This window comes from Heptranchias perlo, chromosome 17 (genome assembly GCF_035084215.1).
Source record: "Heptranchias perlo isolate sHepPer1 chromosome 17, sHepPer1.hap1, whole genome shotgun sequence".
In the NCBI taxonomy this organism is placed as follows: Eukaryota; Metazoa; Chordata; class Chondrichthyes; order Hexanchiformes; family Hexanchidae; genus Heptranchias; species Heptranchias perlo.
Window position 1 is genome coordinate 21,430,307 of NC_090341.1, and position 21,883 is coordinate 21,452,189.

The 21,883-nt window shown below is 37.2% G+C and overlaps 1 protein-coding gene across 3 annotated transcripts in view; it reads left to right on the plus strand.

Annotated features, from left to right (window-relative positions):
* Positions 1 to 333: 333 nt before the first annotated feature.
* The window catches only part of fbln2 (fibulin 2), a 144,222-nt gene continuing 122,672 nt past the window's right edge, over positions 334 to 21,883 (plus strand). The window contains exons 1-3 of one of the 3 annotated variants that reach the window (XM_067998699.1): positions 334 to 375; positions 4,689 to 6,003; positions 8,159 to 8,275. In XM_067998699.1, coding sequence (XP_067854800.1) covers positions 4,809 to 6,003; positions 8,159 to 8,275 — 1,312 coding nt within the window. In that variant the 5' untranslated portion in view covers positions 334 to 375; positions 4,689 to 4,808. Of the gene's footprint in view, positions 376 to 1,199; positions 1,384 to 3,689; positions 3,873 to 4,688; positions 6,004 to 8,158; positions 8,276 to 21,883 lie in introns of those variants that run through there. The other 2 variants (XM_067998700.1, XM_067998698.1) reach the window with 2 other exon arrangements.

A 21,883-nucleotide genomic window follows, 5' to 3' on the forward strand; every position in this document is an offset into this window, starting at 1 on the left:
GCACAGATCTATAGGTCATGGCAAATATTACTGGATTGGAATATCAAAAAATACAGGAACACCCATTACGTCATGTAATCCTCTGGGTAGTACTTGGCTACAGAAACATTTTAATGTTGGAGAAAACAGTTTACTATGGGATGCAGCTCAAAGAAAAGTCTAATAGCAGACAATGAGTTGAACTGAGAGAGATTAAAAGGATCTGACAGCAGGCCAGCACATTAGGTAAGCAACTGTGATTGATGAGAAACTTCTTTGGTTTCAGGTTGGACAAATAGCCCTTGCTGTTGGTCAGTTGAGATTGAAGATTTGGTCCCACCCTGTTAAAACACGTCAAGGTTTTCATACTGTGCACAGCACACACTGCTGGAACGGGTAAGTCTTGCTTTTATGCTGATGTTTCTTTTGAGAGAGTTTTATGAACTGGCCAAATGAATGTTAAGGAATGAAGAGCAATAAGTTGAAATGAATGCTGTTACATTTAAGGGATTAGAATGGCATAGACCAGTGAAAGCTTTAAACTACCAAATTACTTAAAGCTACAGTTTAATTTACAGAATCTGTGTTGTTGATCTGATCATGCACTTCTAATTTAAAAAAGGGCAGGGAGTTAATATGGGTAAAGTCTGTTTTTTAACCACTTTAGAAGATTTAATACCGTTTGCTTTCAGTAAAGATCTTTTGTTTGTAAAAGGCATTGTGGCTTGAGTTAATTGTGCAAGAGAAAGACCTAAGATTTCCAAACAATCCTGTCTGTAAACAGTAATCTGTTGCAGCCTTAGCTGCACAGTTGTACTAACTTAAATCGTGAAGGCAGCTTTCTAAATCATCAAAAAATTAGACTTCCTTTCTAAGTAATAACAAACTATTCTTATTTAGAAGCTAACACTGCAGCTTCCCCAGTTTAGAGATGTGTTTTTTCTCTGCCTTATTTGTCAAGTGTTGTGTTCAAACAGCACCTCTGGGAGAACTAGCACCCAGTTGTGTGTTAATGAGAAAGTCACTGTAGTCTAAGGGCAGTATCTGCTTTCAATCTACACTGTGCAGACAGAGTGACCATGCAGAAACACTGCTTCCGATTAAACCTGAGTCCCATTGGACTGATAACAACTATGCTCCTTTGAAATTCTAAACTGTTTCCTCACACATCACAGGAGGTAAAACTCCACTACAGTCATGGAACTTTTGACTGCTCAGGTTACATTCTATTCAGTGCATAGAGTCTAGGCATTTCCAAGGCTGGACTCCGAAGCCACACATCCTTATATTGTATTGCGAATAAAGAAATAGCTGATTCACTGGCTGAGGAATAATAAAGCAACTGGAAATCAATTGAGCACAGCAAAGGACAGGTTGTACGAAATGGCTTCTGAATTATATGATGTGAGGCTGATTTTAATCACTCAGTTTAGACGTAAATGAATAAGGAGAAAATCCACTCTGTTCCATTTTAACTACTAGTGTTAGTCATCATTGTAGCCATGTGCCTGGCTTGCTTTCAGCTTTTCTTCAGTTTATCCTGAGCATGGATTTCTAACAGTCTCTGTGGAATTATAACATACATTTGTTTTTTTTCCCAAATTTCTATTGTGTTTAAAATAAAATGTATTTCTGTTTTAAAAGAAATTCAATGTTAATAACATTTTAAAAGACATTGTTAACTGCTGGAGTGCGGCAATCCAGTTTTATGTAGACCATTACCAGAAAAGTTTCTAAAAAAGTGATAGATTTTCCCAGTGTTGAGTCATTTGTGCTATTAAATCTGTGATTCTGTTAGCCTGTAGAGAGCAATGAACTTAACCAGAAATGTCTATTTGGAAAAAAATGCAGGAGGCACATTTTGTTATTAAAGGAAAGACCATATAAACTTGGATTTATGGGATTTTAAGTGTAAAATATAATAAATGATTGGATTGACTTTTAAAGTATGCGTAATTGTGTTACTTGAAAGCAATTTCTATAAAAGCTCTAGTGTGTTAGAAATCAGCAACAGTGGATTTGACTGCTGCCCTCTACAGAAATGGTCAGCATGGACAATATTCCCCTGTTCACAGTGAGCTACAGCTCTTTTTTTTCCCCCCACTTCCACAATTTAGTGACAGTGTGACTTTATGATCACTTACATTTCAGAGCTGTTATGGCACTTGCAGAAAGCAGCTGGTGAAGGAAAAAAAGCTTTAGCTGTGGTCAGGGAATAATCTTCATTTTCTGCAGCACAACAGCTGCTACATAACCCAAACTAAACAACGACTTAAAAAAATCTGGCGATACCAAATGAGAAAAGTTGTACTGTTTTGGTTAAATGTTTTAGAAAGCAGATGTTATTACACGAAGGTGTCTCATCATTTTGAACCTGGAAACTTAATAAACCCCATTTGTTTAGATTCGTGTTTCAGAATTTCCAGTGTGTCTCACTAAGGATTTGTAATAATGTTTACATTACTAGAAGCGATCAATCTCGCAGAATTCTATGCGATATCCTCTTTAAAGAACATACACAGAATCCTTTGTGAAATAAAGGTGAAGTCAGCTGTCTGTGCATGATACATTAATGAACCAAATTATTGCTAAAGGAATAATAATTCTGTTTCTGTGATGTGCATTTTTGTTAGATTTTGAAAAACAACCATGAGGGATTCAAATAATCACAAATTGTGGTTCAGGATTTAGTGTTTGAAAATTGGGAAATAATTGAACATTGTGATCACCATTTTAAAGTAATTGCAGTTAAGGTATGGTTTCTAAAAACATTCCTGAACTATTTTAAATGACACTGTTAAAAGACAATGTATTTTAAAATTTAAATTCAACATTTTTCTTTGGTTGTTGATAGCCAAATATTCATTACCATTTATATTATGATTGAGGATATTTTTTAGCATAAAATATTTGGTAGATTTTATTTGTCATATGGCATAGTCACAAGAAGCATAGTTGTACATCAAAATCTATTAATCAAAGATTTAAAAGAATTCCTGGAATCACTCTTTGCAGACTTCTTTGAATATCTACGTAAGTTAGTAACAGGGAATATATAAGACAAATGATTACAGTATCTTTGATAGTCTTAACCGGACTTAAAGTAAAAATACTAACACACAAAATAAGATTCAACAATGTGACTAGTCTGAATTACTGTTAATCGTTATAAGACTACAAGACTATCTCATCATTTCAAATCAGGCAACATGAATCATTTTCAGGTCCATGTTTATAAACTTTACAAAATTCTAGCACTTTTAAAGAAGATAGAGATCAGAACTTGAATAAATTATTTTCTTTTTGAGCTAATGATATGTCAGAATTCTACTTCATGAACATTTTAAGACACAGATTGAAACATTTATGGTGTCTGTTGATTATGTAATTGACAGTTTATCATTTTTTATGGACATTTATATTGACTGCTGATTATGTCAGTTTATCTTTATTTTTTGTAGACATTTATCATTAGTGCTGATTATGTAATTGGCAGTTGATTTTATAAACATTAATGATTGTTGATTCATGTAATTGGCAGTTTACTTTACAACCATTTATAATTGATTAATTGGCAATTTATTTTTTATAAACATTTATGGTTGTTGATAATGTAATTAGCAGTTTATCATTATTTTTATAAGCATCTTTGATTTATGATCATTGCTAATTATGTAATTGGAAGTTTTATCATTTAATTTTCAGGTCATTCCACTTTGACGGTAAAGATAAAACTGCAAAGATTGAGAATCTGAAATTAAAACAGAAATATTGGAATTACGCAGCAGGGCTGTCAGCATCTGAAAAGAGTGAAGGAAGATTAACATTTCAGGTGGAGAGATTTTGTCACAACTGAGACCTGCTGTGTATTTTCAGCATTTTCTGCTTTGATAGTAAGTTTGATTTAACCCTCTCCAACTGAATAGAGCTGCTTCATTATATAACAATCTGCATGATGCTTTTAAGGTTTAAATTTATTTAACCTCCAAAACACAAAAAAAGCTCCTTAGTGAACAATCCATACTCAGTGGATTACTGCATACGGGGGTGTTATCTTTCACATATTAAAAATGTTGAAAGAATACTGCTGGAATAATTTTAATAAAAAATGCCTCCAAGTCATTGATTCCCTCCATGTACATGCACTGTGCAGAAAGAAATGGCGTTGGCAGATATTTAAGTTGAATAATTCAAAAAAAGTCTTGGGTCTGTGGCTGGAAAACAATATTATATAAATGTTAAATACTTTAATTTAATAAAACTATTACTTTTCTTGGAATTGAAATTGTATTTTACAAAAATATCTATGTTTCCTTTGGATATTGCCTAAATTAACTGATGAATTTCTCACCCGAACCTGTAAAACAAGGAAAAATAAGAATTAACTTTGTCTTTAATAACCGCCATAGAGTATAGAAGCACTGTACTGTATAGAATAAACTGCTAATAATAGCAAATCTGATATTATGCATCAAGTTGATGTGATACTGTAACATATGAATTAAATGTTGATTTATGTGCAGTTGAGAGATGCTAAGAAGTGCATACTTCGAGAGAGTCCCTTAGGTTCTGCTTAATGGGCTCCATCAGCATTTCAGTTGCACCAGCAAATGGTTGGCTCTTACACTAAGCATCAAGGCTATTTCTATTTTGCATAGGAAATTTCAGTCTGCACAGTCTCTAACAGACTTTTCTTTCATAAATCCAAGGCTTAAGAAGAGAAGGCACAGAATTAATCTATAGTTTGGAACTGGACCTGGAGTTTCTGTTAAAACAAAAGTCAAGAGGATTTAAATCTTTTCCTGAAAGTTTAAACCAAAGCTGCATCTATGAATATCTATTATCTGCGAGGTCCCTGCAAGACTATGGCTACACAGAGATTGGAAATATTTGCATTATTGGATCTCAGGATTTGGTTCTGCCTGCTGATATGCTATAGCAGCTGTCTAGCCCAAAAGGACTGTACTGGTGTGAATTGCCCTATGCTAGAAAACTGCATTGAGGAGGTGCTGGAGCCTGAAGCTTGTTGTGCTTCTTGCGTGCAATATGGTTGTACATGTGAGGGTTACCAGTATTATGACTGTGTTAATGGAGGTTTCAGGGGTGGGAAAGTACCTGAAGGATCTTCATATTTTGTTGATTTTGGAAGTACAGAGTGTGCATGTCCCCATGGAGGAGGCAAAATAAGTTGTTATTTCATTCCTTGCCCCGAGCTTCCACAGAACTGCATTGAAGTTTTGGAACCAGCTGAAGGCTGCCAACAATGTGCCAAAGTGGGGTGTCTTCATGACAGTCAGAAATACACAGCAGGGCATACATTTCACATGCCACCATGTAAAGTCTGCCATTGTCCAAATTCTGGTGGTGATTTAATGTGCTACGCTCTTCCAGACTGTGATGCCGCTCAAGAGATGAAGACTGTCTATCCAGTAATCAATGAGAATGAAGAGCCAGTGAGGCATTACGATGACCAATATAGCTATGACCAAGAGCCTCTGGATAATGAGCACTTTCAAAAAGAATCTTCTAAACAGTCCAAAGAATATGTACCATTTAATAGCAGCCAACAAAAGTCTGCCAGTAGGAACTTAGACATTGATGATGATGAAAATGAAGATTATGATTACAAAGAAAACCATGTTGTTCCTATTGTTCCCCATGGTCCATTTTATACCACAAAGGTACCACACATCAACAGTGTAACCCCAATTGATACAACTATCCAACCCATTACATTTGCAAAGGAAATTAAAGATACTTGGAGAGAGGAAGAAGAACTCCAAAGAGAGCTGATCACAAAGAGGAAAATGCTAGAAGAGAAGATAGAAGACAGGGAAAATAAAGAGGAACAAACAGACCATGTGTTTCCTACAGTTAAGTTTAGTCTTACAAAGCTACCCCCTATTGCTATAAAGGAAGATGATAGCGCAGTACCAAACAAACAGCCTCAAACATTGTTCTATTATCCCTTTGATGAAGAGGAGGACACTAATAACATTAAGCTAGGCCCAGATTTGGATGAAGGTAAGATTACAGAACAGGTCTTATTTAATAGTGACAGATCTATTAAAAACTAACTTCAGTGATGGGGCATTGGTCTCCCAACTAACACATCTGAGTTGGGATTCCAGCTTTGATTGACATTAACACTCATGCTTTTGAGTTCCATTATTCTCATTGGAGAGTGATAGAAACTAGCTGCTAGGAGGGAAGGAAAAGATTTCTTTCTTAAACTCTTCAAGACTACTGCCTTCTTGAGCAATGCTGATGGCATCCAGGGAGTGCTACACAGACAAAGCAATTTTCCACTGTCCAGACTAAGATGTTTGGAGAGAGCTAACTAAAGAGGGAGAAATTAGGAACAAAGCAGTGAAAATATATATTTTTTAAAGAGCATGTCATTCCTTGGAAAGGCATGAGGACTGTACATGAATTACAATTACTTTTCCTTATGCTTCCTTGTGCTTTGTTGGAAAATTGTTGCAGGTAACAATGTAGAAAACGCCACCCATCATAGTTTCCTATCATTTAATGATCATTATACCCGGCCTGAGAACTGCCCCTCCCTGAAATATGCAGCATGGCTCCGATCCAGGGTAAACTCTGTGTATTAACTTAGTATCCTAGAGCAGCAGCCTCACCCTTTCCTATAAGTCTGGGAACGCATAGAATTTTATTTCTCATCATTGTTTTTATTAGAAGTACAAGGACCAGAAAATAGGATTTATGAAATGTTAACTGATAAAACATCCATTAAACTTTTTCCTGTTAATGACAGATAACACCAGTAACAGGTGATAGATAACAAATATAATACTAAATATATTGATGGTTTCGGCACTGTGAAAAGTAGCCTACAATGGCTTGTTTTCACATAGTTGGTCTTGGATGTGTAATATTTACCATCATAAAGATTGTAAAGATTAAACTCGTTTCCTGTTATCATCAGTCCTAGTCAAAGATGCCGAAACAGGTAATAAATGGGTTCTTCCTTCTATTCTGCCTTTTTAAGCTTCTGACAGTTCACTGAAATAAATTTTAACTTCAGCATCCAGTCATTAAGTTTTCTTGAATTTTAAGATTTAATTTCTGTCGTTATAAATGAAAATTTGAATCTAAATAGAATTAGTCTTTAATTGAGTATGTTTATGTCTGCAGTTTAAAAAAACCACAAACATTTTATTATTTTTCTGAACTGAAATGACTTTCATACTAGTGTTTAGTGTTAAAGGTGCAAGAGCTCTACTGAAATACTTTAATATATTCCAAACAGCCCTATCAGTGTACTAATGTAAGAGTAAAATAGTCTTGAAGAACCATGTTGCCAGTCAATGTCAGTGAATGGCGGTTAGTCAGTCATGCAACATTTAAAATTGGGTTTCATCATTATTTGGAACTAGGATTGCTATGCTACAGGTATTCACTTGAGACTGATACCATTGGCCAGTTAAATTTAATGTTAACAGTGGGCCCTCTGCTAAAATTGAAAAAAAACTCATGAACTGCCTTGGAATTTCTTTAACTTCACTTCAGAACTTTTGAGTTACACGCAGTCACTGCAAAGCTCTTCCATGTAAGATAGTAGTGGTCTAACACTGCTTACCTAAATGTAACTTTGCACTTGAAGTACACTAAATAGTTTGCACCTCGTCAATAGTACAGTCAATGTCAGGTACATGTGTACCTGATCCAAGCAGTGTACCATATGATGACCCAATCACCCCCATTGTTTCAAATTCAATCCAAACACAAATTATTCCCCAGTTACCAGTGTTAATGTGTGGCATATTAAATATATCCAATCCACTCCAGAATGCCAGAGATAGCAAAAGGGATAATGAGAGATAAAAACTATAAAAAGACACGAATATGGAGGTCTGAAATGAAAATAGGTCAGTCAGAAACTGATAAAGCTTTATTTTAATTTGAGAGTAACAATTTTGGTGAAATATATTGTTGCCTTTGTTTACATTGAATTGATGAATAAACAATTAAAAGGTACCATAGGACAAAGATTCATAACTTGTTTATTTTTATCTGGTACATAGACATCTTAATTTTAGGATTTAACTCTATATATGTGTTTATACTTTGTATCATAAAGTTCAGTTAACATATTATTGCACATGTGCATGCAAGATTCACTTCAAAATCTAACAGAAGTGTTTCCCTCTGACAGGAAATGTAGGACATAATATCAGTTACCAGCTTGTACAGACTATTCGTCCTAGTGATCCATCACTCACCAGTGTGGCTCCTGTCCCCAGAGCAAGTAAGGGTGTAAATCTTCCAACAGGTCAGTATTCAAACCTTAAATATGACACTGGCAGGTGGTAAATATCATCCAATTAATCCAAATTGCCAATAAAATTAAATTAATGTGGTTATGTTAAGATTGCAGGGAGTATTAGAGAGAGAAAAGAGAAATATTGTATTGCCAATCATTACTGTTCACTTAAAAAAAAAGTTAGATGGAAGCTCAAATCAGAAATGAAATTTGAGCTTTGACACTGTGTTAAGATATGTTTTTTTTTATATTTAGCCTTTTATTATTTTAAATACCACATTGCAGTATACTCAAAGGCAAGTTTGGAATTTATGTAACTGAACACTGAGAGACTTGTACAATTCCAGCTAACAAAGCAGCCTATGGAGGTACTGCTTTTATTGTGCTTTACTTTTTATGCTATTTTCAGTCATTTCCTGAGATTTATGTAACTTAATCCTGCCAAGACTCCAGTTCTATTAAACACAGCCACAGTTAGAATGTGCAAAATATCTAAGAAATGACAGAAGTTGAAAAAAATGTATTATTTAAACAATGCTCATTTATGCAATGGAATAGACTGATCATGGAAACCTTCCATCACATGAGTCTGCAGTTTGCACATCACAATAGCTAGCTATTTTAACTCTATTCTCCTCATAACATTTTGAGTAAATAATTACTCTGTAGGAATAAAAATGAAAAAATTTAAAAAAATGTTTACTCACATTTGCTCGTAACTTTTGCACATTTAACAGAATCAAACATACCAGTGCATGTATACATGTTAAATCCAAGGCTCTCCCTGATAAAGGTAATTAAAAACTGAAATGTCTTCAGTTGTTAATCAACAAATGCATACCAGGAAGGGTCATATTATCAACACTACTTTGGATTGAGTCCACATTTCAAGAGCTAGATAAATAGATATTTCTTTATGTCTAGCAGTGATGAAGAAATAATATGCTTTACTGGGTTTATTTCCAAATCCATTCTGTCAATGTAAGAAGCATCAGTTACATGGGGTTCAAAGGGTTTTAGTTTGACAACGAAGAGGGTAGATTTACTGACCATTAGCCATTGAATAATATGCGTTGTGTATGCAGAACAAATCAAAAGAAAACCATTGACTGAAATAAGTGACGACATTTTTCTACAGAGTTCGATATTTAGAGTAAGCAAGTCAAAGTTGTTTTCCTAAGCATAGTAAATCAGAATTCCATTAGGATGGAGCTAATTTATTTTGAGTGAATCTAATGAGCACCCCTCCCCCACTACTCCCACATATAAAGGGGTTTATTTCCATTAGTGTCCACAATTCTGCACCCACGTGGCCATATGTGAGTACAACTATATTTTCCACTGCCTGTTGTAGCTGCATAAGTCAGGTGGATGGGAGTTCAGGACAACTGAAACTCCACCCACCTTGTGCCATGGCATAGTTCCCAGTGAGTGCAGTAGCCTTTCATTTAAATTTGTAGTGTGTCCATTCCGCATGTTATTTCCCAATGTCATTTATAAATGGGCCGCCAGTGTTTCTAGGGAATCAGCTGTAGGTAAGTAGCTTGTTTAAAGGGAACAAATAAATAACTTAAATCTTTAATACCCCAGTCATTTTTTGACCATTTTTGTTCTTTTTTCATCATTTTTGTTCTCTTTTTATTTCTGCTTGAACTTAGGTTCTCGCTTCCCTTTAATTGTCCCCATTCCCTTTAGATTTCACTTACTGTCTAAATCTGCACCTGAAGCTCTGAGATAAGCTAACCTGGGAAAATTGGTTGCAAAAAGCACACTTTAATATGAAAGTGTCAAAAACATGCCAAGAGCCATTTCAGCCTTGACTATGTGAATTTCAGAAAATCTAGGCTTTAGTTTTGGCAGGCTGTTTCACCACCACAGACATTATAGTTAAGCTGGATCTTGTCGGCATCTGCTGTATAACCCCATGCCTTTATTGCAGGAGTTGCTAGATAGCATTAGGGAAAGGAATCTTCCCTAGTCCAGATGCACCAACATCTGTTGACTCACTTCCATTGTCACCCAAATGGAGTTAACACAAACCAAGGATCATATCTGGGATTTCAGTCCCTAACCATGCAATGTATTTAGCCTACCAGACCATTTCTTTTATGATCTGTAGGCTTTAGTGAACTTCTTTGTTCTCCTATTCAATGAAGAATAACGCTGTCAATACTTGTGCACAAAACTCTATCATAGCAGGACACGAATGTAACGTTTTGCCTCACTATGTGCACTGCACTGCAGTCCACTGTAGCTAACGTGCTATGTTGTTATCTAGATGTGGGAAAATGCAATGGGGGGAATTTTTACATTTGGTGAGGGCGGTAAACTGTTGGTAGTGAATCGGCTGCCCATTATACACACCACCCAGTTTTTATTTCTATTCACTTCAATGGAAAGGAAAATCAGGCATGCGGCCAGTCCGCTGCCACCCAGTTTTCCACCCTCACCAAAAGTGAAAATTACCCTCAAAGTCTGATGCAATTTACTTATAGCATTGGAGAATGTGCTTATAGTATGTATATTATTCTATGTGCCAATTTAGAGATGGTTAATGTTGAAAATTTCACTTTAGTATAAAAGATGGTTTCTGCTCAAATTATAAAGACAATTTTAAAAATCTCTACTAAGTAAGGAGTTATTGTAGAATGTAGCTTTACAGACATTTGTTTTAAACCAAATTGATGTAATCATCATGTATACCCTCTTATTTCTTTTGTAACTTACCAAAAAGAGTGAAATCAAAAAGCAATCTTTCTCCATGCACATGACGAGAATCCCCATTATCTTTAAGTTTTATTATTTGTTGGTGTCACAGAAGAGATGGGACAAAAAGTTTTGGTCCTTCAACTTTTCATAGATGTACAAGGAGTGATTTCTTGTGTTGTTAACCTGCAAATATATATTGTCATGACTGTTTCTGCAAGGGGTTATTGTCTGCTTACATATCCTTTGCAAGAGGAACTAATTCTGAGATACTGGAAGTCCCCCGGAGTCCCCAGTATCATCACCTTCCTCTTTCCCGCTATAAAGAGAGGCCACAAAGATTGAGATGCAGAGCAAGCTCATAGAAGGCGTATGGTATTACAGGGAGTGTGTTAGCATGAAAGGAAAGGAAAAGACTTACATTTATACAGCGCCTCTCACGACCTTAGGACATCCCAAAATACTTTACAGCTAAGGAAGTCCTCTTGAAGTGTGGTCACTGTTGTAATGTAGAGAAACACAGCAGCCAATTTATGCACAGAAAGATTCCAAATTGGTTGTGGAGTGCTTTAGGACATCCCAAGGTCATGAGAGGCACTATATAAAATTCTTTCTTTTTTTTTTGTTGAAGTAAAATATTGCTTCCTATCTGTGATGGTAAAGAAGACTATAATAGGACCATTTTATAATTGCTCAGTTGGAACACTGATGAAGGAAGCAGTGTGGAATTGTGACACTGGGAATCTTTCAAGTCCCTTCTGTGCGTGTATTATAACCTTTGTGAATTTAACATAGTTGAACACATGTCATTCCTTGTGGGTTACACAGTTTTTCATCAACTATGCTTTTTCCATCTAGTTTCCCAGACCAATTGTAAGGCATTTGTAAAAGATCCAAAAGAAAACTACAGTTGTTTGCCAAAAATCCTTAGTTCTTGAAATCCCTTACAGCAGTAGTAAACTCACCCTTTTGACCCTACAGCAACATGGGGAGGTTGTTCTTATTTGTGAATTTGTATCCCCTGCTTCAACTAGTCATCATGTCAACTTTCTATTCCACTCATGTGGGAACAGGATCACTGAAGACCTCTTTGTTTATCACTGGCTTTAACTTTTGTAATTTATTCAAGCCTGGGGACTGGGATTTTCTCTGAAGTACTAGCAGTCCCTAAAACTATCTCAGTCTATACTGAAAAATCAGTATACTGTATATATTGCAATAATTTGTAAGGAGGCATATAAATCTCAATACCATGACTTACTGTTAATATATCAACTCAGGAAGAATCTGAGGAGGGGTGGGACATGTTTCCAAGTTATCAGAGGAAAACTCTAGGCCTCATGCCAGCTAGTGTTTTGTTTGTATCCTTAGAATGTTTAGAGTACCACCGAATTGTGGAACTAGAAATTTTAACTAGCTTCATGACAAGTTAACAACATGTAAGTTTGTTGGGCCTATTTATGGCCACAATTTCTAACTTTAACCATTGCAAGTGCTATTTTCTATGTGGTGGATAAAATACTCTGGAGAGCAGCTGATGTACCCTTGATATAAAGCACGGGAGGTATTAAAGTGGCTGTGTATTTCCAATAGCGTAGATTAAAATAATTGTTTTGTTAACAAAATAATTGTAGATTTTCTTATCATATTTGATATCACAGCCTAGAAATTGGTTGTTGCCACACCCATTTAACAGGCCTCAATGCATCCAGTACAGAAAAAGAAGTCAATTTTTCATTCATCAGCTTGGCATCCTGTGCCACATAGGTGCTTCAGCAATGTGCCTTAATCCTAACCTCGGAAGAGCACCACTATTGCACCAGAGTGACCTTTTCCACTTCCCAAAATAACCATGCTTATGACCCCTTTGAAAGAGACAGCCAATCTAGTTTCCATTTATGTTGAATCATGGGCATTTTTGTGCTGTGACATCACACTCAGTAAGAAATGGTTTGACACCACCTCAACGCAATCAATACAGAATCTTTGCTGGTGGCAGAAGAATTTGCTGCATCTCCCAACTTATTAACTACCAGTAGCATAGTGGAGTGTGGTCCTTTGTTGCAGTCCAGGAATTACAGATATGTCACAAGAAGTGGACAGAGACTTGCAGGGCTTCATTCTTGCGATGGATACTTATCCTTTGTTGGCATTGGCTTGGGTAGTGGTAGTAAGGTCACCATAGCAGAATTGTAGCAGAAGCATTATGTTGGCATTGTCTTTGTTTTTGCAGTTTTATGTATTTGATCAACTTAGCCAAATGCAGACCAATATGCTATATCAAATTGTTAGATTAAAAAGGTGAGTTGCATTCATAAGAAAGGAATAACTTATCTCTTTTTTAATTGAATTCCTTTCTGTTCATGACAACAGCTTGCATTGAAAATCTACAATTATTTTGTTAACAAAACAATAGCGCCTTTAACGTAGTGAAATATTCCACGGCGCTTCACAAGAACGTTATCAAACAAAATTTGACACGAGCCACTGAAGGAGATATTAGGCCAGGTGACAAGAGGTGGGTTTTCAGGAGCGTCTTAAAGGAGGAGAGAGAAGTAGAGAGATAGGGAGGTTTAGTAAGGGAAATCTGGAATTTAGGGCTTAGGCAGCTGAAGGTACGGCTGTCAATGGTGGAGCGATGAAAATTGGGGATGTGCAAGAGGCCAGTATTGGAGGAGCACAGAGATCTCAGAGGGTTGTAGGACTGGAGGAGGTTACAGAGATAGGGAGGGGTGAGGCCATGGAGGGATTTGAAAACAAGGATGAGAATTTTAAAATCGAGGTGGTGCTTGACTGGGAGCCAATGTAGGTCAGCGAGTATAGGGGTGATAGCTGAATGGGACATGATGCAAGTTAGGATACGGGCAGCAGAGTTTTAAGTGCTCAAGTTTACGGAGAGTGCAATGTGGGATGCCGGCCAGGAGAGCATTAGAATAGTCGAGTCTAGAGGTAACAAAGGCATAGATGAGGTTTCAGCAGCAGATTAACTGAGGCAAAGGTAGAGATGTGCGATGTTATGGAGGTGGAAGTAGGCAGTCTTGGTGATGGAGAGGATATTGAGTCGGAAGCTGAGCTCAGGATCAAATAGGACACCAAGGTCACAAGTAATCAAAAACTGTAGTAATAGAATTCAAATCTCACTCCGTATGTGATGGACCATTAATCAAGAGTTCTCAGTGCTGGACACCAAAGCAAGCAATTCCTGTATCCATGGATGACTTTACAGTATTCTCTGTTTTCAGCTCATCTTAGAACCTGAGCTTTTGTGCTACCTAGTTAGCTGCAGTCCTGGTTCCCTGCTATCAGAGGCTTCCATTAAATTATTTTTTTTAACAGGAATTTTTATTTATTTATATTTGCCATGCTCACTTTAGCTTTGAGCACTCCCTTTAAATATTGAAAATTCTTTCCAGCTTTCAAAATATTTATATAATTTTATGAGATAACAATAGCCACAATATTATCTTTTTTCGATCTTCTAACCTTTATATTAACAGCATCTCCACAGTATTACCTACTCGTCACTTTTTTTAATGAAAACATCACAACTGCATTAGACAATCTACTTCCTCCACCCTTATCCAGGCACTAGGCCTGGAAATGACTTGAACCTGTAAATCATGGTGGGTTTAGGTCTGGTCCCATGCAGCACTTTGGTTGACTAGCACCCAGATGAGGGGTCATAGGAAAATTGTCCCATATGTAATGGGGGAGGGGTCATGCTGAAATGTTAGACTGCTGTGGTCAGACCACACACTTTGAGTTTTGGTCACTGAGACACAAGGGAGATATTGAAGCCTATACAGAGGAGCCTCAAGACATCCTAATGTCAGAGGATTAAGTTATGAAGAAAGATTGGAAGAAATTGGGCTCTTAAGCCTTGAAGGTGACTGACAGGGATCCACAGAGGCACATGCAATAGTGGATAGTTTAGAAAAATGCAAATCTAAAACACTACTTCAAGGTATACTATGACAGAAGAGAAAGAAACTGGCTCAAATTGATAAGAGAAATTTAAAACTAATGTAATGAAGTTCCTCTTCCACAAACACTCATATACCTCTTTCACCGACTATTTTGTGTAGTACGCAGCAAAGCACAGCCATCCTGTCAACTCTCTCCAGTGCACATTGTCAGGCACATCTGGTGTGGTCCAAACATCAGAACCATTGTTGCAACACAACAAATGTCTGCCCAATCATGTACTTGTTTCTTGAATGTGCAGCATTGTTTGCTAGGGGGTAAAGGGCTATGTCGCAGGATCATGAGCATTGTTTCGAACAGGTGACCCATATCTCGAAGAGCCAACCATCCAACTTGTCTTTACTCTGCAATAAGTAGGAAACTCATGATTCCCTTAATGTATGAGCATTGAATGCACTTCCTGGAAACCATGTGCATAATGTTCGAGTGTTAACCTTTTAGAATCATAGAATCATAGGTTACAGCACAGAAGGAGGCCTTTCAGCCCATTGAGTCCGCGCCGGATCTATGCAAGAGCAATCCAGCTAGTCCCACTCCCCAGCCTATCCCCGTACCCTACCAATTTTCTGTGGATGAATGCCATGGACGTTGCATAGATGCTCGCACAGCTACGTGGGTGCGATTGATGTGCTAGAAATGCCACATCTTTTGAGAAATTCTGTCAGGCTTTCTTGCTACTGCTGCCTCCTTATACATTGCTCTTTGGTAAATTTGAGATAGTTCTGTTGTTGGCCGTGAACATGGTGCCATGGGTAGGATTGAATCCTGTTATTCTTTGGACCACCCTAGAATTTTGGGAGTGTTGGAATAATGTGCTGATTCTCTGTTAATGCTAACACATCAAATTGCTATATATTCATGATGTGGAGATGCCGGTGATGGACTGGGGTGGACAAATGTAAGGAGTCGCACAACACCAGGTTATAGTCCAACAGCCTTATTTGAAATCACAAGCTTTCGGAGCTTTGCTCCTTCGTCACCTGACGAAGGAGCAAAGCTCCGAAAGCTTGTGATTTCAAATAAAGCTGTTGGACTATAACCTGGTGTTGTGCGATTCCCTATATATTCATGTACTTGGTGTTTTTGCTGGTTCTTGACGTGGAGTAATTTCGCTTCCACTGTTGTTTAAAACATTTTACTTCCAACGAGTTCAAACTTGTTCCAATAGCAACTTTGAATTATAAATCTGCTTTCTTTCCAGAATTTATACAATGATTTAAAGAAAATCTGTCAATTTACAATTTGCCTTAATTGTTATCTGAAAGTACTGGAACATACTTTTGTTAATATATCTGTGATTTGGCATTATTTGTGTTATTATAATGTCAACTTTTGTTTATCTCCAGTTTTCACCTCCGGGCGTCACATAATGCTTCTGTTTTCTTTTGAAGGAATGAAAATAGGCTTTTCCAATGCAGGAAAGGGTAATGAATAAAATATGCTACCACTGAATGAAGGGCTTGTTTTTGAATCTGCGGATTGTTGTGCTTAGGAAGTGGTTGATAAGCATAAATTGCACTCAGCACCAGCTTTTACCACATCTTTCACCAAAATCCATTGTTCCAGAAATGTCATAGTTGTTTAACATCCTTTCCTGTTGAGAAAAAAAAACAATTTTATATTTTTGTTGCAGAAAACAAAATTAAGACTAAGTGACCCATAAAAGGAAAAAACACACAGATAGCAAACTCATTAAGCATTGCCGGTTTTTAGGCCATTTCACTTATCAGATAATATCATTATCTACTAATTATTAACAGCCTAGTTTACAGGGGTAAATTTGTTAAGCTACATTTTGTAGACCGCATGTTTTTGGTACTGTAAAGATTCCACTTCAGGAGTTAATGACAAACCCCTTTGACTAATGTATGGCTGAGAGGACCAAACAAACATTTTATACTCAACAAATATTAATGAGCCACAAAAAAAGTTAACATTTATTTTTTCACAAATAATCTCAAACATGTCCCATTATGTTGAACTGGAGGACCAGCAGAAGGTTAGGTCTCACTTCCATTGAAAACCATAAAAAATGTGAATTTATTGTTTTATACTCATTCATCTGACAGTGACTACTTGTGTCACACTAAGGGTATTGTGTAGCTTTTACCAATAATTTTTTTTTACTGGTCACCTGATACTTTTCTCCCATATTTAACAATGTTAATATAACCGCTTCCAATGACTCTTGAGAGTTTACCTCAGGATGTTATTGGGCAGCCTTTGTGTGCTACCAAGGAGATCAACTTTATGTATGACTAGTAGAATGTTTCCTCCAATGTTTCCATGAGCAGCAGAAAATGTCAATTAGATTAATAGAATTGATTCTGAGGCCGGATGAAAGCTTCAAAGGTGTGCTGTAGTTCCCTACAATCAAATGATTCATTAATCTAAGGGAAATAAGAAACCTTTTTTTTCTGGGGACGAGGTTCCAATGTGATATGTGATCAGTTGATGGACAACCTTAACTAGTATTCAAGGTTATGCCAGGTCAGTTTGTGAGGCCCCATATAGGTGAGCCATGTGCCTTCATTAGTTGAACCAAAGAGCAAGTCAATTTTTCATCAGGTAAACCCATTGTAAGTTGCAAGTCTCTAAGTAATACTGTGGCAAAAGCAAAGCTGGAAGATTACTTCCAGCCTTTGCAGCTGGTATTGCTAATCCCAAAGGAATATCAAAATAATTACAAATGCTTTTGCACAGCTGAAATCATATTGGACTGTTAGACACAGAAGGATACTATATATTTCAAGTCATATTTGATATCATTTGTAATACAACACAGTCCTCCATCAATATTATTCCCGTAAGCACAAAGCCTGGTTCTAATCCAACTTTTCACATGTAGAAACCTATTTCTGTTCACTGCACTACAAAATGTTATCACGATCGGCCGTTCTGTACGATGAAATCTAACCCAGACATGCAGTTTAGTTAATGGTATCTGTGGGGCAGCATGCTGGGAGCACCACGTGTGTGGCTGGGTTATACGGCTGCACACACGGGATGTTTCTGATTTCCTTTGAAATGTGTGGAGTGTTATGTGCTCATAGCTTGAAAGTGCTTGTGCATGGGCTCTGAAGCTCTGTGTGCAAAAGAACTCAAGCATCTCTGCGTAAGGTGTGTAACCCGGCCAGTGTGAGTGAGGCATGTCAAAGAGTGCAAGTCATGTGCAAGGGCATAAATTTATACTATCAGGTGAGACACAGGTGGTTACTTATGGGCATACAGCTTAGGATGGGATGCAAGCCAGCAGTGGAGCAATGAAAGAATAGAGACAAAGAGAATCTGGCCTAATTGTGCTAGGATCAATCCCAAAAAAGACATGGGTTTGTAAAAAAAAAACTGCCTTCAAAATTCATATGCACTTACCTCCAATTAATTGATGATGGATCAGTTTTATTTACAGTGAAGAAATTGTGGGGAACATTGGAAAACATTTCAGTAACACGTTTGAAGATAATAAATGGTTTTCTAATGAAAACAATGTACATGTGTAGGCGTGCTCCCACTCATGAATTCAAAAAAGTCAGTACAGATGAAAAATGTTATGCTCCTTATATGCAGTACCTTCAGGTAATCTATCTTGTTTTACCAACAGTACTTCAGCAGCAATGCAAGCAAGGAGCCATGATTCTGCTCCCTGCTCCCACTGCTGCATTTCAATTTTCCCTGCTGTAACGTATCTAGATTTTTGCATCTTAGCTATTCTGACCATGTATTTGTTAAAGTTCCAAATCCAGCTTGTGCACCATCCACTTCATGACCCAAGGACATTTATAAAGCAAAATTACAGCAGATGATCAACAAATAGAATCCATTGATTCAATAACTAAATTATAACAAGACTTATTGAAAATAAATCACAAACAATAATTCATGGAATAAATAACCTGAATAAAATAACATGAACTTTACAAAATATCTGAGTATATTGATAATGGAAAGAAATTGATGTGAAAAAAGATATGTAATAAGGTGTCGCATAGAAGGCTTGTTGATAAAATTAAAGCACATGGTATTAAAGGGCAATGGGAGCATGGATGAAGGACAAAAAACATAAGAGTATAGTTATTGGATGTTTTTTGGACTGAGGGATGTAAATAATGGTATCACCTGAGGCCAAGGTTGGGACCACTGATCTTCTCAATATACATAAATGTTCTGGACCAGAGGATGCACAACATCAAAATTTGCAGGTGACCCAAAAATAGGGAGTATGGTTAACTATGAAGAGACTTCAGGAGGACATAGTCAGGTTAATAGATGGAACAAATAGATGTCAGGTGAAATTTAATGTGGTGAAATATGGGGTGATACAATTTGGGAGGAAGAATAAAGAGGGGACATTTACACTAAATGGTAAATCTTTAAGAGGAATAGAGGAACGGAGAGCCTTAGGGGTTCAGATACATAAACCTTTAAAACTGAGACAAGTTGATAAAGCTGCAAAAAAGCATATGGAATGTTATGTCGTGGAACCAGGGAACAGGCTATTTTAGATCTTGTATTGTGTAATGAGACAGGGTTAATTAGTAATCTCATATCCTCTGGGTAACAGTGATCATAATATGATAGAATTTTACATTGAGTTTGAAAGTGGCATACATAAGTCTGAAACTAGAGTCTTAAAGTTAAAAAAAGCCAATTACATAGGTATGAGGTGCAAGCTGGCTAAGGTAGATTGGGAAATGAGATTAAAAGGTATGACGGTAGATAAGCAATGGCAAACATTTAAAGAAACATTTCAAAATTCTCAACGAACATACACTCCATTGAAGAACAAAAACTCCACTGGAAAAGTGATCCATCCATGGCTAACTAAAGAAGTTAAGGATAGTATTAGATTAAAAGAAGAGGCTTATAATGTTGCGAAGAAGAGTAGTAAGCCTAAGGATTGGGAAAGTTTTAGAAACCAGCAAAGGATGATTAAAAAGGGAGAAAATAGAATATGAGAGTAAACTAGCAAGAAAGATAAAAACAGATTGTAAGAGCTTCTACAAGTATGCAAAAAAGAAGAGTAGCAAAAGTAAACATTGGTCCTTTAGAGATTGAGACAGGAGAAATGATAATGGGAAATAAGGAAATGGCAGTGACGTTAAGCAAATATTTTGTATCTGTCTTCACAGTAGAAGACACAAAAAGCATACCAGAAATAGTGGGGAACCAAGGGGCTAATGAGAGTGAGGAACTTAAAGTAATTGATATCAGTAGAGAAAAAATACCTGAGAAAGTAATGGGACTAAAAGCTGCCAAATCCCCTCGACCTGATGGCCTACATCCTAGGGATCTAAAAGAGGCGGCTGCAGAGATAGTGGAGGCATTGGTTGTGATCTTCTAAAATTCCCTAGATTCTAGAATGATCCCAGTGGTTTGGAAGGTAGCAAATGTGACCCTGCTATTCAAGAAAGGAGGGAGAGAGAAAACAGGGAACCACACGCCAGTTAGCCTGACATCAGTTGTCGGGAAAATGCTGGAATCCATTATTAAGGACGTGGTAACAGAACGCTTAGAAAATCATAATATGATTAGGCAGAGTCAACGTGGTTTTATGAAAGGGAAATCGAGTTTGTCAAATTTATTAGAGTTTTTTGAGGATGTAACTCGCAGGGTAGATAAAGGGGAACCAGTGGATGCAGTATATTTAGATTTTCAAAAGGCATTCGATAAGGTGCTACATAAGAAGTTGATACGCAAGATAAGGGCTCATGGGGTTGGGGGTAATATATTAGCACGGATAGAGGATTGGTTAAAGGACAGAAAGAGAGTAGGGATAAACGGGTCATTTTAAGGTTGGCAGGCTGAAACTAGTGGGGTGCTGCAAAGATCATTGCTTGGGCTCAACTATTTACAATCTATATTAATGACTTAAATGAAGGGACTGAGTGTAATGTATCCAAGTTTGCTGATGATACAAAACTAGGTGGGAAAGTAAGCTGTGAGGAGGACACAGAGTCTGCAAAGGGATATAGACAGGTTAAGTGAATGGGCAAGAAGGTGGCAGATGGAATATAATGTGGGGAAATGTGAGGTTATTCACTTTGGTAGGAAGAACAGAATTTTTTTAAATGGTGAGCAACTATTAAATGTTGGTGTTCAGAGAGATTTGGGTGTCCTCGTACAGGAAGAACAGAAAGTTAGCATGCAGGTACAGCAAGCAATTAGGAAGGCTAATGGCATGTTGGACTTTATTGCAAGGGGGTTGGAGTACAAGAGAAAGGAAGTCTTGCTATAGTTGTACAGGGCTTTGGTGAGACCACACCTGGAGTACTGTGTACAGTTTTGGTCTCCTTATCTAAGGAAGGATATACTTGCCTTAGAGGCGGTGCAACAAAGGTTTACTAGATTGATAATTTTTACTTTAGAGTGGTCCATGTCCTTTTATATAGCTATTCTAAACTTTATGCTACTATGATTACTGGTCCCTCAATAATCCCCTCTGACACTTGCTCCACTTGGCCTCCATCATTCCCTAGAACCAAGTCCAGCAATGCCTCCTTCCTCATTGGGCTGGAATCATACTGGTTAAGAAAGTTATCCTGAACATATTTCAGAAATTCCTCCCCCTCTCTGCCCCTTATTATTATTGTTAACCCAGTCTTTATTCGGATAGTTGAAGTCCCCAGTTATCACTACTCTATAGCTTTTGCACCTCTGTAATTTCCCTGCAAATTTGCTCCTCTATATCCTTCCCACTAGTTGAGGGCCTATAGAATACACCCAGTAGTGTAATGGCACCTCTTTTATTTCTTAACTCTAACCAAATAGATTCTGTCCATGACCCCTCCAGGACATCCTCTCTCTCCAGTACTGCAGTATTCTCATTAATCAATACTGCTACTCCCCCTCCTTTCTTTCCTTCCCTATCTTTCCTGAACACAGGAATATTTAGTACCCAATCCTGCCCTTTTTTTGAGCCAGGTCTCC